The following is an 18026-nucleotide window of genomic DNA, read 5'->3' on the forward strand; positions in this document are numbered from 1 at the left end:
TCTTGTAAAATTACTCACTCGGTAACTTCGTTTACAAAATATGTAAATATTTGTCGCACAGGTTGCAAGAAGCTTAAGAGATCGACATGTCACCCCGAGATCCAATCAGACGCGAGAATCGAGTCCGAAAGACACGGACGAAGAGTCCAATCTGGTCATGGTCAAAGAAGAGGATTGTCAGCCGAGATCGTCGTCCTCTTCGTCGTCCTCGACAAGAAGACGGGAATCCATGTGCAGGCGAGACTCGGAGGACTCGTCGAGACGATCGAATACGGACGATCCACCGACCGAGAAAAAGTTGAAACTCGACGATGAAGCTGCACCAAGACTGAGACTCAATCCTAGTCTGGCGACGGATCCAGCTCTTCGGCCCGCCGCCGTAGTCGCGCTCACCGTCAAACCGGAAAATACCTCGCCACCGAATCCTGTGCCACCCCTTCCGGCTGGACTTCAAAATGGTAATATTAATTAATAAAACAATCTGCTGTAACACTGGTCTGTGTATTATTTCTATTATATCAAACCTGCTCATATTTCTCAACCGAACTGTTCAAAATAATGAAAGAATCGCTTCAGAATTAATTCCATGATACCACGAGTGTCTTTCTATTTGGTCTTGAGATTAAACGTGTGTTTTTCTGCTCTCTTCGTAAGTTTTAAACTATTGCCTGTCGTAATGTTAAAATACCAAAGATATTAAAATGAGAAAGATACTAAGATTTCTTCTCGATAGCTATACCTCTAGTTCTTTACAAAACACCGTTAATGTATCAGCTATTTTTGAAATACACAGAACTACAGACAGAATATGCAACTCACTCGAAGAAACTAACATTGCAGCAATCGCCTCAGGTCGTTTGTTCGTACTTCCAACCGATGGCAAGGAGACGATCACTGTGGAGCCAGCCAGGCCAGCACCTCTCTTCTGTCCTCCATGCGGCATCCGTTTTAGCTCAGCGAGCACCCTCGAAGCGCATCGCACTTTCTACTGCGCTCATCGTCCCCGGCTCGAGGAAGACACCGCCAACGAAGAGGACGAGGAAAAGTCCAACAAATTCGAAGTGAGAAAAGCGTATGCCTGCCCTCACTGCTCGTACAGCGCGGACAAGAAGGTCTCGTTGAACAGACACATGAGAATGCATGCTGCATCTCCTGCACCACCCACGATACCAACCGCTCCGACCACAGCTACTACTCCAGGAAGTGGCGCGGCAAATGCCTCGAATGGCTCCTTGAACGAAGAGGCGGAGAGATATTGCAGAAACTGCGATATTCGATTCAGCTCCCTGAAGACTTATAGAGCGCACAAGACGCATTATTGTAGTACCAGGCACGTGGTCAAAGATACGCCACCAGCAGCTACGGTAGCTTCCTCGTCGGTGAAAGCTTCGCCACCGACGAGCGCGAGTCCCGGTGAATCGCCGCCTCCGCAACCTTGTCTGGCGCTACCTACAAATCCTATTTTGATTGTACCGTACTCTTTGTTCCGAGGTGCTAGTGTCCTGGCAGCACCCACTTTGCCCGCGCCTGATACTGCGTGCTTTCTTCTTCCAAATGGTACGTGTTTTAATAACAGTTTATTTAGATCTTCCAAATTACTTGTATGCTTGCGATTAAAATTTAAGAAACTGTTGTATTCGTTAAAATAAGCAGAGAAGTTTGAATTGTATCATGGTAGAAGAACTCCATTTATTGGAAATCTTAATGAAATTAAATTCGCGCCTTATGAATACATATACGAGTTAAAATTATGAATCTCATACGCACGAAAATGCAAAAAGGAATTCCAAGAATTAAACTGACAAGTCTCACTCTTCTGTAGGTCATCTTCAACCGATGACAAGAGGTCTGGCTACCACAGCGCAGAACACCGTGGTCGAACCTTCACCGGTTCTCCGAGCAGCGAACAAACCAACGACACCAGCGTCCGTCGTGGCATCGTCGACGTCGCCATCAGGTTCAGCGCCACTCGATTTGAGCGTTAGAAAGTCACCAGCTCATCAAGATGAAAAAGAGAACAGGGTATCGCCGGCACCCTCTTCTCTACCTCCACCACCTGGTAGTCCTAGGTCAAGAGGAAGCGGAAGTCCTAGAGCAAGGTCCATTGGTTCTGCTCCTACGGCTACTGGAACCGTTGCACCTCCTCCGCCAACGGAACTCGCTCTCAGACTGGCTGAACTTCCACCGCCCCCTGTTCCTGGGGTTCTTGTGAAGCAAGGTGTCTCGAGGTAAGATACTCTGACGTTTTCGTAACACAATGTGACAATTTGTTTCATGTAGTTAATGAAAATAAAATAGACGAAACTAAAATAGATTAAGATAAAAATACTAAAACAACGAAAGAACGATAAATTCTTTTTCTCTCGATTGTATAATAAATAATAATTGAAATGTTTCAGTATTTTAATCTTAAATTGATCAGTCAAAAAACTGATAAGTAATTCGGCTTATTGTATATAACTGATACGTAAAAGGATCCAGGTGATCCGGAAATTATAGAAAACTGTTCGATTTTCAGATGCAAAGAATGTAATATCGTGTTCTGTCGGCATGAGAACTTCGTCGCACATAAAAAGCATTATTGTCAGGCAAGAGAGACAACGGTCAGCAATAGTCCTCCACCACCTGGAACACCCTCGCCTCCTTTGGTGCAATTAATCTGTGCCGCGTGTGGTATCAAGTTCGCATCTATGGATAATCTGGTAGCTCATCAAGCGTTTTACTGTCCCAAAAGGCCAGAACCTCAGGAACATCATTCGCGATGCTCCAAGTGCAAAGTTAGTATCGTTACTAATAAAAAATTAGTAGTATAATTTCTTATTAGATTTCAATTTAAAGAATATCCATTAATACTATATTTTTAATAATATTATATACTTCTCTAAAGACTGAAAATTTAATATCCTTTTTTCAGACTATAATTGAACCTGGAGGCACCCATACCTGTAGCAGCGGACCGACTGGAGGTTGGAGATGTCCCGTTTGTGGTGCGGTTAGTCCAACAGCCGGAGCAGCACAGCGTCACATGGATGCCCATCAGGGTGTCAAGGCTTTCAGGTGTACGATCTGTCGTTACAAAGGAAATACGTTACGGGGAATGAGAACGCACATCAAAATGCATTTTGAGAAACGTGGAACCGATCTACAGGTAAAAAATTTTACAACTGTGCAGCTCATAATAAAAGCTTCTTACTGTTGTCGAATTTGTTCACTTTTCAGATAATCAACGTTATGAAAATATAATCCATACCCTGATTTATCGATGTCCTTATGACTCGAACGATCTCTCCATATTGTACAAAAACAATCTTCATCTGGTAAATCCTTTGATTTGAGCTTATATTTGTTCATTTGTCATTTATAGGAAGAAAATTACATAACGTGCGTACTCGACGACGAAACGGTTCTGCCGACTCCAGAACCGGCTCCAGCTACGACTCCTGAAGAAATCCCTGGCGAGGTGCAAGTAAATGGGAAAACCGAAGTTCGGAAGAGTCCTCAGCCACCTCCACCGCCACCACCGCCACCACCGACGGTAACCAACAAGGTGAAGCAAGAACGCGAGGACACTCCACCTCCCGAAGAAAGTTTGGATCCCAACAAAAGCGGTCCGCGTTACTGCAGGTCGTGCGACATCAGCTTCAATTACTTGAGCACGTTCATTGCTCACAAGAAGTTCTACTGCTCGAGTCATGCCGGCGAGGCGAGCAACAACAACAATAATAATAATAATAATAATTCGAGCAGTCATGCGACGACGCCTCCCAGCAACAGGACCGAGGCGTCGGTACTTTAAAAAGACTCTCGACAACCGATGGGACTGTTAATTGTTGCCAGTTTATATATATAATATAATTGCCGACTATCCGATTTAGTTGTGTGATTTCTGTTAATCCAGGGAATTGTTTGTACTTATAAATTCAGTTATCTGACGTGTACATATACGCGGTGCGTGAACGATCGTGAAGGAGAAGCTACGTTAAACGTAAGCTAGGATGTTAGTAGAAGTAAGAGGAAAGTTAGGCGATCGTGACGGTGTTTGCTGGTTCGCTTTGGATCAATTAGGCAAAGATAAGATTGGATATTAGTGGGGAAAGTAAAATAGGATATACCAAAGTGAAACTGTGAAATGGATGTGTGTCCACGTATAAAAGGGATCGTGGTTGCAATTAGGTTCACAGTGCAGCTGATTTCGTACGTCACGATCGACCGATACGAAAGGTGTGCAATCTCATGACTCTTCAATAATCTCGTAGTTGTAACTGATAATCGAAACATACCTAAGGAATTACGGAAAAGTAAACGATGAGTGTAAAATGTTGTACAGTAGCCAAGTAGAGTATTACGGTACGATATAGTAATAATCCTAAATGATACCAATTTCCAGCTTGTGAAAACGCTAAGTTGCAATATGACATTTAATATATTATATATAAATATATATATATATATATAAAAGATGATTTCATTGTCCATAAATCGCGCTCATATTCTCGGTGAGTAAATACGTTGATAACTGTATCCAGACTGCCATAAGAAAGAAAGATCGGTGTCGTTTCCTATCATTTTGCCAACAGTCCCGAACGTATAACAAGCGAGAGAGTAAAAATAAATTAATGGTCCCTAGTATTTCTCTTCGAATTTCGGATACGGTATAATTGGATTCTTACCAACGCATTTGCTTCATTACATTGCAATCAAAAAAAGAAATAAAGCATTGCCTGTACTTGTATACAAGTAATGGATTCGTTGCGAGCGCGTAAATGTAAAAATTAGAATTAAGGCCAGTGTTACACGTATACGCAGCGTACTATTCATATCACATAACGAGTTCGTTAAAGGCATGAGTTTCTTCGCGTGTGAACGTTCGATGATGAGAGAAAGAATGAGAGAAAGAGAGAGCGAAAAGAAAAAATAAATATGCGAATGTTGTAATCCGAACGTTGTCCAACATTGAACGTTGGAGCAACGTATCCGAAAAATCTCAGTTATACAAAAATTGTTTTCATATTTCGGCGAATAGTATAGTCAGATAAAACGCGAATGTTCGCAAATACTTTTATAAAAGTAATTGTTATGTTATTTACAGGCCTCCTGCTAATTACTGTCTAAAGAAAAGCAAGATTCACAATATTCCATTACGAAATAAATACGAAAGATTTAATAACACATAACGGAGAACCTACTTTATTGCTGAACATTTGTAAATCACTGTCTGGTACTTCCACACAACAATTTGTTATACATTATAAATTTGGTATATTATTATATGCCATATCGTCGAAAACGGTTCTTTTTCTAAACACCTATACACACACCTTCCTTTGTCACTTCGACGTCTAGGTTTACTTTTTATTGTTTTTATTTTGATAGATAAATTTTACACATAAAATATATCTATATAAATATGTAATAAATATATAGACATAAATAAAATACTAAGATCCTTATAACCCTTACTTGTATGTAGTGGGAAAAACACATAAGACTTATATCTGAAAAATAATTTTAGTTAAGAAACAAAAAGACATATCGATTTCATTAACTGAATTTATTTTATATATTGGGAAATGTATTATGTTAACGTCACTGATCACCAATTATTATTTCCTTTCAGTATAAAAAGATCTATATGTAATTAAATAACTATTCGGAATCTACTTCATTATTATTATGCTCATCTGAATCTTCAGACACACATATACTAAAATCATCATGATCATCATCAGTGTCGTCGTCATCATCGGTGTTGCCTTCCTCTAACTCTTTCAACATCCTTGCTTTATATCTTGCATACTTGTAACCAAAATTTTCTACAATAGTTTCATCAATAGCATAAACAAAATCATCTTCTTCAGATAAATCAGATCCCTCCTCTATTCTTATGTTCATAACAGCCTCTCTGATGTCATCTTCATCAATTGATCCTTCAGAATAACTAGAGTCAGGATAATCATTTCTCCAATTTGACTCTGAATTAGAATCCTCTGAGTCGCATTCAGATTCAGGATAACCATAATCTCTATAACTATCATGAACAAGTTCTTGTTCGAATGCATGTACAGATACTTCGTCATCTAGGAACATATCGTTCTCAGATTGAACATAATATAAATCATATACATAATTATCATCCTGTAAAACATTATTTATATTATGTAAGTAATTATGGATTGAAATAACAAAAAAATATTTAAAAAATATTGTTTACTTTTCCTATAGAATCCCTTCTTGCTATGGATTTTGAATCCTCCACATCTATTACTACTGTAGGAACCCTTTTTTCGGAATTTTCACCACTAGAATTATCCAATGATCGGAAATAATTAACTACTTTGTAACGATTTTCTGCTGAAGCCAGTTTTGTTGCTTCTCTTATTTTACTTAGAATCTGTTTCGTATCTATAGGATGTTGTTTGAAATTAGCTCGTAATTCATCTTTCCCATAACCTTGAATTAGATGTTCCACATTCTCATCCTGTCATAATAAAATAAATATTGACTTAATCTTAGTATAACGTTCAGTTAACTAAAAATATTTCACTTTTTAACACAAACCTGCTCTTTTACAGTTCCGGCAAATTTAGCAAGTGTGGTTATAGAATCTGATAGTACATCTTCGGTATCTTCGTCTTCCACAATTTTTTGTCGTTTACATGAAATTACCAAAGCATTTAATGGTTCATCATAATAACTACGTTTCACACGTAATATTGCTGCCATTCTTATATATGTCCTTTTTACAAAAAACTACTCTAAGAAAATATTCACACACGCACTTTCAGTATGCGTCCTATTCTAATCCACTTGACCGATCTTTAGATTCATGCTACAAGCGCGCTACAAGCAAGCTACAAGCAACTTGTCCTATTTTGAGGTTAGAATCGTTTTCAGTAGTCGACATATCGATTATCATTCGCTGGCCTGGTCAGCAACAACGCTGGCAGGGCGTAGAAATTCTCGGTATGTTTTCAACTTGGAAATTGTTCATTTTCTTCATATTAAACGATTCATGAAAGTCTGATCGTTGATTTCGCTTAAAATGAAGCGTTAATATTATTGCAAAACATGGCGCAATCTATTTTCGACGCTTTAACAGGTAAAATTTCTCTATCATAGAAATAGGTGGGGTTAACCAACAAGTATCTTATTTATCTTTCTCTTTAAAAGAAAATTTAAATAGTGTTTTAAAAATTTATGATAATTATTTTGTCTGCTTTATAGGTGTATCATTGGACAGTCCTTCTGTGCAATCGTTATTGGAGTCTCAGACTCTAATAACTGAAGTTGAAGAATCAGGTGGGTTTTTGATGAAGTAACCCTGATAACCTATTAATTGAAATTGTTATATCATAGAAGCTTCTATGAGATAAATTTATAATGGATATTTTTATGCTTTGTATTTAGCAATCGATCAAGATGAGGAAGATATATTTCAATGTGGAAAATGCAAAAGTCAATTTACATCATTACACATGTTTGTGCTGCACAAAAGGACACATCAAAAAACACAAGAGCAAACAGTAGATTTGAGTCAGTTTTTGGTGAATGATGAAACTCAGACTGTTCACACAGAAGACAATAGCGAAGATGTATCACAATTTCATCCACAAGAAACATTTGTTCAAAATGATCAACTTAGTGAACCAATTATACTTGAAGAATCTGATATGCTATTTAGGTAAATATATACATATATACATACATATGATTGAATGTGTTTAATGTATGTGAAAAGGTATTTTTTTCTCAATGAATGATGTATCGTTTATTTACTATAGTATGGATCAAGAAGGTGCTAATTACTTTACAACAGATTCCACATTTAGTGTTCCAATTATATTAAGTTCAGAAGGTTTGGATACTTTTGCAAACTCTACTATTCCAGGGGATAACGATCCCATAAAAGATGATTCAAACGAAGTACCTCAAGTTCTCCAAAGTGATATTTCTCAAGAACAAAACATTAACAATACACATAAAGTCGACGTACCAATGACTGAAAATTCAATAACAGAATCTGAAACTACCGCTACTCAAACACAAAACTTAAAAGTATGTACTTTAATGAGATGATAAATTGTGATTATCAATAATGTCTTTATTTAAAGTTGCATATTTATCAATAAAAATTTTCTATTGCAGTATAAGTGTGGTTATTGCAGCAAACAATTTTCAAAAAAATTTTATTGGCAACAACATGAACGTTCTCATACAGGGGAAAAACCATATCAGTGTGTTGTATGTGGGCGTGCATTCGCACAGAAATCAAACGTTAAAAAACATATGTCGTCACATAAAGTATGGCCAGGAACCGCTATACACTCCTTACCCCCAGAGGTATTTTAAACATTTTTGCACAAGCTTATAATTTTTTTTCGTTTTTTAATAGTTCATGATCATTGCTAGGCACCACCAGATGGAAGCATAGATCGCACCTATCATTGTCAGTTTTGCAAAGAAATATTTGATTCGTACAAAGCTCTAAAGGGCCATCTTATAGTCTCTCACTTAGCACTGAAAGTGTACAAATGTGTGCAAAGTAGTTGTAGTATGATGTTTGCTGAACTCGAAGATTTCTTAGAACATACTCGCAGTCATAAGAGATCGGAATATCGTTGTCATGTATGCGGTGAAGTGTTTAATACTCTGTCTGATCTTGGGCTTCATCAATACGCTCACTCCGTCCAAAAACAAAAAACAACAGAGAAATATTACTGTTGCTCTGTTTGTAAATCCTCCTTCTCTAATTTGGAGGCTTTGCAACATCATACAGAAACCACAACGCATGACTATGCTTGTCTACATTGTGGAAAGAGTTTCTTGATCGAACGATTTTTGCGGCGTCATTTAAAAACACACGCCTCATCTGCGCGATTTGCATGCGAGGATTGCGGAAAGGCCTTTAAAACTGAGCAATACTTAGCCAATCATAAGTTAATACATAGCGAGGAAACACCGTTTCTATGTCCAGTGAGTGATTCTATAGCCGATTAAAAAATTTGTAAATTGTTTTAAATTTCATATATACATATTCGTTTATTATAGCATTGCCCAGCTAGATTTAAGAGAAAAGATCGTTTGGGTCGTCATATGCTGATTCATGATCTAACAAAGAGATTAAAGTGTCCCTTCAGAACTTACTTAGGTTGTATGAGTGAATTTTCACGACCTGATAAATTAAAGCGTCACTTACTGACGCACAGCAATATCAAAAGATTTAGTTGTAGTCATTGTAATCGTAATTTCCATCGGGCACAAGCTCTTAAACATCACGAAATGAATAAACATAGTTTAAAATGTGAAATTTGTTCACACGTAAGTGTTATATTCGATTAGATAAGTCGGAAATTCATAACACATGTAGAATACTTATGTTTAAAAATTCTTTTATAGGCATTCAAAACTAAAGAACAATTGCTAACTCATAACTGCGATCAGTCGAACGAGACTAAGAAGCACATGAGTTCACAGTTACCTAAGAAAGCTTCTGGTTCATTTAAACCAAGGAAACCTACTCCAAAGAGACAAACATCATCAAAGACTGCAATTGGGCTTGCTGATAAGGAAAAAGTAGAGAAATTTAAGGCTGATGAAATACAAAGAAAAGTAATTACATAACTATACAATTTGAAAAACTAACATTTATTGTTATTTACTACTTATTATTATACAGTAACTTATACTATTATATATTTATTCCTATTTCAGATCACCTCTGAAATGTTAAAGTCTAATGATTATAAAGACGATGTCTGTACCAAAAAGATAGAGAACATTTCTGTATCAAAAGAGATCGGTTCAACAATCGAAGCTCTTATTAAATCTGATGCAACGGACAATGAAATCAAACGCAACACTGATACATATTTGGTACAACAGACAGGCGAATAGAGTTTTTAAATATATTTTTTAATTGTATTTAAATATTATAATATAGTCTAGACTGTAGATAAGTTGTCATACTACGTGCAATGGGATCATTGGCAAACTGCAAATTGCATTTTATAATAGTATATATAATATTTTGTAGTTTACATATCTGTGATAATTGTATTATAAAATATATTAATATAAATAACTTATATCTATCTATCTCAAATATTTTTAATGTCGCCTTCCTTAGGCCATTTGGAATTTATGGATGTATTAAAGAAAAAAATGTTTGTGTCAGTGATTGTATTTCATTCTACTCAATTCCCCTTTAGCGTACTAATAGAATTCCATTCTTCGTTCTTACAAATTAGCAAAAGGATATTATAATATCGTGTGTTACGGATGCTGGGGCGCACTTTAAGATAATGTTTAAAAGGAAGTGGTTGATAAAATTATAATTACCACTTCCTTTCTTTTCTTAACGTTTCGAGTTTGGTTCAGTAGAAAAAATACTGCGCTTTTAGGCACTACTAAAAGTATTATATCTTAAAACTAATGTCTTTGTGAATAAGTAGTAGATTATATTTTAACAGATGATTTCTCGAGGTTCTTACCAAATTGCTAATATGGAAGCAGCCAAAGCAGCGAGACGAGACCAGTCTTATAGAAGCTGTGTTTTATCACTGATAATATTCTTTTTTCTCTGTATGATTCTTATCCTAGTCAGTTTACCATGGAAATTATACCGCTCCTACAATTCTGAAGAAAAAGGTGAATATGCAGGAACAACGCAGGTAAGCTTATTTTTGATATTATGAAAATTGTGGCAGAAAACAATTTGATAAAGATAATTATATCGACACAGCATCATTATCACGAACATCATACAGAACATGAAACTGAAAGAACAACCAGCACTACGGATTCAATTAAATTGTTAATTACTACAACTTCTATGCATGAAACGAATTCAATAGAAGTAGAAACAGAAACAACATTAAACTTTGAAGTATTCACTGAAAACTCTCGTGTAATAAATGATACAAATTCAGATATTGTTGATTCATCTAAATCTAATATCCAGACTACTGCGGAAGATATATCACAGACGGAAATTTACAAGGAAACTGCAACTGAAGAATTCGATAATTCAATAAAAGTAGGAACAGAAACAACATTAAACTTTGAAGTATTCACTGAAAACTCTCGTGTAATAAATGATACAAATTCAGATATTGTTGATTCATCTAAATCTAATATCGAGACTACTGCGGAAGATATATCACAGACGAAAACTTACAAGGAAACTGCAACTGAAGAATTCGATAATTCAATAAAAGTAGGAACAGAAACAACATTAAACTTTGAAGTATTCACCGAAAACTCTCGTGTAATAAATGATACAAATTTAGATATTGTTGATTCATCTAAATCTAATATCGAGACTACTGCGGAAGATTTCTCACAGACGAAAACTTACAAGGAAACTGCAGCTAAAGAATTCGATAATTCTTCGACGACTAATATTAATATTACAGAAAATAGTACATCAATTTCGACGAAAGAAAATCACGAGACAGATACTGCAGACCAATATACTACAGAAACTTTTACTACTACTGACTCAGACTATATTAATCAAGAAACTCCCCTTGAGGTCGAAGAGTCGACAGAAGATGTTATTACAATGAAAGAAGAAAATGTCACGATTAAATCTACCACTAAGGATCAACAAAATGAACGATATTCTTCAATATTAAACAATGAGACTACAAGTACGACTTTTAGTTCTCCAATTGATAAGCCAGTGTGTCACGAGGGTGAATGCAAAAATTTGGCCAGCAAGATATTATTTTACATGAATCATACGGTTGACCCATGTGAAGATTTTTATGAATACGCTTGCGGTAATTTCGAGAACAATCCTCAAATCGTAGAATGGAATTTGGAAGATGTAGCTTATCAACGTATTTTAGGTGAGTATAATTCGGTTTTTTACTATATAAAAAAAAATTATTTTGTCAATAAACTATTCTTTAAATATTTTTCAATTCTTAATTGATAAATATTATGTAATATCAAGTACTAAATATTTAATTTTGTTTCTAAATTATATTTCTTTTTTTCTAATCCTTTTTCTAAATAATTCTGTATAAAGTATTCTATGAAGCATTATTTAGAAAAGTATACAAAAGAAGTAAAAATCTAAAAAGTGGCGATTCTCACATGCAACACATTGTTTTAATTTGAATCAGGACAAATGCAGGAAGAAAATAAGAAAAATATATCGTCTATTTTCACCGCCTATTACAACAGTTGCATACAATACGAGAGTATCAATCAGACAGAAAGAATCAAGCTGGGTACGGAAAAATTACACATCTAATTATATAGTTTCTAACTTTGAATACAAGTTTAATGTATAAGAAATAATATAACGTTTTTCTTATAGCGAGAGAGGCGTTAGGCAAGGTAGGCAAGTTTTATACTAAAAAAACATGGCCTAAAAAGCATATAAACTTTACCGAACTACTCGCTACACTATTATTAAAAAACAGGTAAGAAATTGAAGACAATGGCTGTACAAAATTATAACATATCACGTTCACTTAACATATTTATCGTTTGCTTTTCTAATTCTCTAGCACTTTACTGTTCGACATAGTTCCGGATCTTGACGAATATTCTCCGACATTCACTCTTAAAATAAGCCCAACGACATACGATGATCTTCTTGAGATAGACGAAAATAACGAACCCTGTTACGCAAATAAATTTGAAAGAGAGAACGAGACGGTGAATCTAGAAGAATTATATATGGAATATAAAACGTGCAAAGTACATATATAGATATGTATATCAATCGAGACAAGAAAAAGCATGCTCTGTTAATGAAAACTTATAACAAATGTGTCTTTCTTATTTTATTTTATTAGGTTGATACGAAAAAGCTAATAAAATCCATTACCGAAGCCTTGACGATGCTTGGAGTATTCAACGAGCCGAATATTGCTCAGAACATTAATCTTACAATCATTAACATCGATCTGTGTATATTGCAATCATTTATCGCAGTAAGTTTATCGAGTTCTTCTCACAATCGAACGCGTTCCCTCGATTCTTTTTTATGTTTCAGAATTTTCCGTCTAAGAACAAGATCCGCGAGGCGGAACTTATGAAAAATTACACTCTCGTCACTGTCAAACAATTGGATAGCGAGTTTAAAATCGTAAGGGAGAGTTTATACCCGTTTAAGTTAAGCTAATTCGTTCGATCAAATGGATATATTATGTAACATACTTGTAGATAAATTGGACGCATCTAATTTACTTGTTAACGAACGAAAAGGTTCAGCCGGAAGTAAAAGTGCAGGTTTATTTTTACGATGCCCTATCTAAAGGATTGAAAAATCTGGAAAAGTTCGAAGATGACCCGATGACATTGCATAATGCATTATTAGGATTGTATGTACACAATCTGTATCACAAGGTATAGTTATATTCCCTGATTAACGTCCTCTTTTATGTCGGTTTTTTTTTTGTATTGTATTTTTCTTCATTTCATTTTTGTCTTTGTTTGTTTCTAGTTAATTATATCAAAACATCCAGATGTTAAAAAACACTGCCTTCGCGTAGCTGCCAACGTTTTAATCCCAGAAGCTTCGAATTTATACATCTCTTCGTTTACAAATGATCAACTTACGTATATGAATAGAACTGTAAGTTCATATACTCTGATTACTCGAAAAGATTGTTTACTAGGTGACTAATCAGTATCATATAATTTAATAGATATATAGTTTATTTGAGACACTTAAGGAGACCCTAAAATTAAAACTCACGAATGTAACATGGATTACAGAGGCGGAACGTAACGCATTGATTGCAAAAATAAATAATCTTAATGTTGCCGTACCTGATATTTCATACTATACTGATAGCGAATCAACTTATAGAAAAATTCTAGCAAATCAGGTACGAAAAACTATTTCGGTTTCTAATGAGATAATGAGCACATGTGCATAATTGTTTATATAATATCAAAAAAAGATTAAATAATACTATAATAACTAAAAGTTATTGAATGAAATGTTAACGATAGTCTAATTTTAGATAAATCTGACAAATAACTATTTCGAAAATTCAGTGATTTTGATGCAAAGGTACCGAAAATTAATATATGCAGAATTATCTACAAAGCCGGGGTATTCTGCACAAATGTAAGTTTTTAATTGAAATTATATATATGAAATAGTTTAAAGTTGTTGAACTATATACATTAATATATAGATGGACACATTACGCAACACCGTACCAATCTAAAGGGCTCGCGATTTACGGATTAAACCTCGTTGTAATACCTTATGGTGTAATTGATTGGTCCATGAAATACAATGAATCTTCATTTAATTACATAAAACTGGCGACACTTGGTAACATAATAGCACACCAAATTGCACATCATTTTGACGCAACTGGTATATTAGCAATATACAATTTTATAATATACTAGTGACCAATGTTATAGATCTGTAACTTATTAGTATACTTTCGAGAAAATTCGGAAAAATCTTATCGTCTATATATACTTTTTTAATATATATCGCTAGGTATTTATTATTGGAATGGAAATCGCAATGCCAGTTCTCTATTAAACGATAATGATTCTACAAACATGAATTTCAAAGATTACATTGACTATCAGCGAAATGTTCTCTATAAAAATTCTATGGCTATGACATTATCATTTACAGGACAGAACATACTTTATAAGGTGAATTCATATATTTTTCTTTCTATAAAATCGTTACGATGTAAAAATATTATTTTAAAGTAATACGTTTAATTAGGTACGTCTTTTTAAACGCAATAACTCTCTTTTTGTTTAAACACGTTTTAGATTTCCCAATTGACTCTAAATGAACGTCTGTCCGAGGCGATGGGACTCAGATTAGCCTACGATACTTTGGCTCAATTGATGTCTAGAGAATCGTGGCTTTATCTTCCATGGCTTGAACTGGATTTCAATAAGTTATTTTACCTCATCTATGCTCAGGTACTCTTGTTATAGTAAGATTTATGGCATTGACATTTTGAATAAAATAACAATCGTTATGACTATTACCATTACCTTTTTATCATGGTTTTTATAGATGTACTGTACAAAGTCTCCACTTACGTCATCGTATATATCATTGTATGAGAACGAACAGTTACCAAATCGAATTCATATTTTTGTTTCTGCATCCAACAATAGACTTCTCGGTGAAACCTGGAACTGTCCAGAAGGTTCACGGATAATGCCAAGTTATGTATGCAGTGCATTTCCGTATATTCAGTGTAACGAAGAAGCTACGATAACGTAACGTGACGCAGTAATTGTATAAACTACGATTCGTAAATGATACGACGATCAATTTTTTTATAAGGAAGCGTTTTTAATTGGTAACGACGCTCTTCATTTATTCTCAGGAACATATTTTTCATAACATTCACACGCAAACAGGCGCAGTATGCAAAAATCAGACGAACTCAGGTATTCAACAGCCTATTACATTCGAAACTGCGGCTTTGTATGATCTTATAATGCGACTAGAAAATTTGACAGTGTAAATAATTCACCCTTAAGTCGAACGTTCCTTGTTGTGGATTTGTTTACAACTGCTTCTTTTCCAGCAAACCCATAGATTTTGTAGAATGAACCATGTCCCCTAGAACACACATAAATTGTTACAAACATTCATTAGTCCAATATTCTATCTACCAATGATGGACTGAGCTGTGACAAAAAATGTATATTTATATAATAAAATGTATATTAATTTAAAAATATTTTCATGCATTCATATGTATAATTATTCTTAAATCATTTTTACACTTATTATTATGGTATATATCTATATATTCTTATGTAAACAGGTATAAAAATTCATATTTTTCAATATCAAGAACAAAAAACAAAAGCAACCATAACAAAATTTATTTGAGTTTTATAACATTCAGTCAAATAACAGATTGCAAATGATTTATATGACACTCTTGCTTTATATTTAACAGCCAGTTAATTATATGTCAATAGCCCAGTACACTATCGGCTTAAACATTATTTAGAGGAAGGTAGTAGACATCACACATACCACTGCTAGGGGTTACATCCAGATGACTGTTGTCTAATTGAGTGATACACTGTTTTGAAGTAGTTTTCTTTTCTGTCTGAAAAGACAAGAATCATGCAAAGGACATAGAAAAAAAGACACAAATAACCATACAGTTAGTTACAAAATTTCAAATTTAATTTTTAAACTAAATACCTCAAAGTACCGGTGCCACAGAACACAGCCATAGACACAAAGAACTGAGATTAGGGACTGGCAAAGTAGCCACAAAAGAATGTTTAGTGCTTGAGTACGTTCAAATAATGCAGCACCATGCCTTATGCATAACAAAGCTTCTGTAACCATAATTGCACCATAGACCCAACACTGAGTCCCTACTCTACTACATGTTGGATCTGTTACATACATGTAGTATTGCCTATAATTATGTTAAAATATTATGGTTCTTATGTAATAAATTGTTATAGCTGTTGTAATAAAAATTTATGTTTAATATATATCTAGCTTATTCTATTATAATTCTTCCCTACCTAACAGAAGGTGCAACTATAACTCCAACTAATACCAATCTTGCCACAACAAATGGATGAGAGGGTGGAAATTCGTATACATGTTTCAAGAAAAATGTATTTAGTTCTGAAACCTGCCAGAATATTACCAACTGACATAGAGCAACAAATCTCATATATGTACAAGTTGGATCCAACCATCTAATAGCAGTCCAACTACCAGGTGTAAATTGTAGCATTGCCCTTTTCAATTTTCCAGTAGTGCTCTCAATGTCAAGGATGCTTACCCATTTATATTCTCTCATTTCTAATAGAGAGCAAATTTTTAATCCAACCCAAATACCCAAACCATTACAGACAACAACATCAAGTATAAAAGCATCCCACCAGCATTCCACGAAATTTGGTAGTAAATGAGCAAATGCTATTTCTGTTACTTCCCACATAACACTAATGGCCCAAAGAATACCAAGATGACGAATAAGGATTGCTTTAAAGGCCCATCCTAAAAAATGGGCTACTGCAAAAATATCTAAATGGTTCCATATCTTTTCAACTGTAATTTCCGAACAATTAACACCGTATTCTTTGTCCATATCAATGTGAAATGACGCCAAGCGAGGATCTATCCAAACAAAGATTTTTCTGACTGTTTCATAATCTTGAAACAGCATAAATAATAGGCCCATTAGATATAGTACACTACAGCCAAATACGAGTCTCCACACGACAGGATGAGGTCTCGTAAATGGTCCATTTGGAAATGTAAGTATTGATATAATCAGAAAAAAAAATATAATACAAAGTATTCCAGCCCAAATGTTATCCTCGACACTGGTAGTATTCCTGTATTAAATTAATACCGATATTTACAAGAATTAACATATGTATAATAAGATAATTTGAATATTTAATTACCTAGTGAATGCGGAATATATTACAGCACCGATTGAGATGAGAAGCAATGTAATGCTGTGCGGTTTATAAAAAAATTCGATCGAAATATCATCAACCGGTCTTTCATTGATATTGGGGAAACTGTCCGTACCGTGTCGTAATTTGTGTCCTTCTATGTTATCTGCACTACTTCGGCAATTTACAACCTTATTTTCATCATTTTTTACGAGTCTCTCTAAGAGACCGTCATTTATGGACTCTTCATTAGTTGTCATCCCGATTAAATAATTATTTGTTTTAAAATCGTATTCTGATCATTTCATACGTTGTTTCGCCATGTTCTCGTCTTTTTTGGTTTCAATGTGCACTACCACGCTATTGAGGAATTTACAAATCACAGCAGGCACGAATTATGAATCAAGAAAGTATTACAGTTATCAGTTTACTTCCATTTATGTGAATACAGTTAAAGAAAAAGAAAGAGATTTGACGAATTATCTTGCTTGCAAGTCAGCTGATTGGACATCGGACACGAATGTATTTCTTTGCGAACACGCGATTATATAGATAACATTATACGGGTTCAAGAACTCTCATGATGGGGTAGACCTCTTTTATGAAGTTCTTGT

General features: G+C 34.8%; 5 protein-coding genes across 9 annotated transcripts in view; 3 read left to right on the top strand and 2 right to left on the bottom strand.

The window, feature by feature from the left end:
* The window catches only part of LOC117233021 (zinc finger protein ush), a 201799-nt gene extending 196512 nt beyond the window's left edge, over positions 1–5287 (top strand). For 2 of the 3 annotated variants that reach the window (XM_033492867.1, XM_033492865.1), the window contains exons 3-8: positions 62–458; positions 841–1557; positions 1823–2228; positions 2519–2777; positions 2915–3148; positions 3365–5287. In XM_033492867.1, coding sequence (XP_033348758.1) covers positions 62–458; positions 841–1557; positions 1823–2228; positions 2519–2777; positions 2915–3148; positions 3365–3796 — 2445 coding nt within the window. In that variant the 3' untranslated portion in view covers positions 3797–5287. The remainder of the gene's footprint in view (positions 1–61; positions 459–840; positions 1558–1822; positions 2229–2518; positions 2778–2914; positions 3149–3364) is intronic. The other variant, XM_033492866.1, reaches the window with a different exon arrangement.
* On the bottom strand, positions 5172–6827 carry LOC117233025 (probable RNA polymerase II nuclear localization protein SLC7A6OS). The gene is made up of 3 exons (XM_033492876.1): positions 6559–6827; positions 6212–6478; positions 5172–6135 (listed from the first exon to the last, which is right to left on the bottom strand). The coding sequence occupies exons 1-3, from the start codon at positions 6721–6723 to the stop codon at positions 5647–5649; spliced, it is 921 nt and encodes a 306-aa protein (XP_033348767.1). The 5' UTR covers positions 6724–6827; the 3' UTR covers positions 5172–5646.
* Positions 6828–6864: 37 nt separating this feature from the next.
* LOC117233022 (zinc finger protein 341-like) lies at positions 6865–10173 on the top strand. 2 transcript variants are annotated; one of them, XM_033492868.1, is made up of 9 exons: positions 6865–7099; positions 7225–7299; positions 7408–7681; positions 7782–8055; positions 8146–8340; positions 8410–8973; positions 9049–9318; positions 9397–9609; positions 9712–10173. In XM_033492868.1, exons 1-9 carry the CDS (start codon positions 7069–7071, stop codon positions 9892–9894), a joined length of 2079 nt encoding a protein of 692 aa, XP_033348759.1. In that variant the 5' UTR covers positions 6865–7068; the 3' UTR covers positions 9895–10173. The 2 variants fall into 2 exon arrangements, with proteins under 2 accessions (XP_033348759.1, XP_033348760.1); XM_033492869.1 differs by lacking the exon at positions 6865–7099 and adding an exon at positions 7124–7142.
* Positions 10174–10392: 219 nt separating this feature from the next.
* On the top strand, positions 10393–15707 carry LOC117233026 (neprilysin-1-like). The gene is made up of 15 exons (XM_033492877.1): positions 10393–10670; positions 10742–11852; positions 12132–12239; positions 12329–12434; positions 12522–12714; positions 12813–12950; positions 13013–13105; positions 13183–13365; positions 13463–13594; positions 13668–13850; positions 13989–14095; positions 14166–14353; positions 14486–14649; positions 14776–14931; positions 15029–15707. The coding sequence occupies exons 1-15, from the start codon at positions 10470–10472 to the stop codon at positions 15239–15241; spliced, it is 3276 nt and encodes a 1091-aa protein (XP_033348768.1). The 5' UTR covers positions 10393–10469; the 3' UTR covers positions 15242–15707.
* Positions 13440–17893, bottom strand: LOC117233023 (phosphatidylserine synthase 1). 2 transcript variants are annotated; one of them, XM_033492870.1, is made up of 5 exons: positions 17419–17890; positions 16522–17346; positions 16187–16409; positions 16013–16088; positions 13440–15586 (listed from the first exon to the last, which is right to left on the bottom strand). In XM_033492870.1, exons 1-5 carry the CDS (start codon positions 17670–17672, stop codon positions 15531–15533), a joined length of 1434 nt encoding a protein of 477 aa, XP_033348761.1. In that variant the 5' UTR covers positions 17673–17890; the 3' UTR covers positions 13440–15530. The 2 variants fall into 2 exon arrangements, with proteins under 2 accessions (XP_033348761.1, XP_033348762.1); XM_033492871.1 differs by lacking the exon at positions 16013–16088 and having other exon boundaries at positions 17419–17893.
* Between the last annotated feature and the right edge of the window lie 133 nt (positions 17894–18026).

The sequence above is a fragment of the Bombus vosnesenskii genome, unplaced genomic scaffold (genome assembly GCF_011952255.1).
Source record: "Bombus vosnesenskii isolate JDL3184/JDL3185 unplaced genomic scaffold, Bvos_JDL3184-5_v1.1 scf7180000013294, whole genome shotgun sequence".
Classification (NCBI taxonomy): Eukaryota; Metazoa; Arthropoda; class Insecta; order Hymenoptera; family Apidae; genus Bombus; species Bombus vosnesenskii.

Excerpts from the sequence above, each read along its gene's own strand:
- LOC117233026 (XM_033492877.1), top strand. The coding sequence starts at position 10,470 with ATGATTTCTCGAGGTTCTTACCAAATTGCTAATATGGAAGCAGCCAAA. Across the intron at positions 12,435-12,521 it reads ACACTATTATTAAAAAACAG|CACTTTACTGTTCGACATAG; the intron begins GTAAGAAATTGA and ends CTAATTCTCTAG. Across the intron at positions 14,932-15,028 it reads TTTACCTCATCTATGCTCAG|ATGTACTGTACAAAGTCTCC; the intron begins GTACTCTTGTTA and ends TGGTTTTTATAG.
- LOC117233023 (XM_033492870.1), bottom strand. The coding sequence starts at position 17,672 with ATGACAACTAATGAAGAGTCCATAAATGACGGTCTCTTAGAGAGACTC. Across the intron at positions 16,410-16,521 it reads ATAGTTGCACCTTCTGTTAG|GCAATACTACATGTATGTAA; the intron begins GTAGGGAAGAAT and ends ACATAATTATAG. Across the intron at positions 16,089-16,186 it reads TGTGGCACCGGTACTTTGAG|ACAGAAAAGAAAACTACTTC; the intron begins GTATTTAGTTTA and ends TTGTCTTTTCAG.
- LOC117233025 (XM_033492876.1), bottom strand. The coding sequence starts at position 6,723 with ATGGCAGCAATATTACGTGTGAAACGTAGTTATTATGATGAACCATTA. Across the intron at positions 6,479-6,558 it reads CCGGAACTGTAAAAGAGCAG|GATGAGAATGTGGAACATCT; the intron begins GTTTGTGTTAAA and ends TTATTATGACAG. Across the intron at positions 6,136-6,211 it reads GAAGGGATTCTATAGGAAAA|GATGATAATTATGTATATGA; the intron begins GTAAACAATATT and ends AATGTTTTACAG.
- LOC117233022 (XM_033492868.1), top strand. The coding sequence starts at position 7,069 with ATGGCGCAATCTATTTTCGACGCTTTAACAG. Across the intron at positions 7,682-7,781 it reads GAATCTGATATGCTATTTAG|TATGGATCAAGAAGGTGCTA; the intron begins GTAAATATATAC and ends TATTTACTATAG. Across the intron at positions 8,056-8,145 it reads CTCAAACACAAAACTTAAAA|TATAAGTGTGGTTATTGCAG; the intron begins GTATGTACTTTA and ends TTTCTATTGCAG.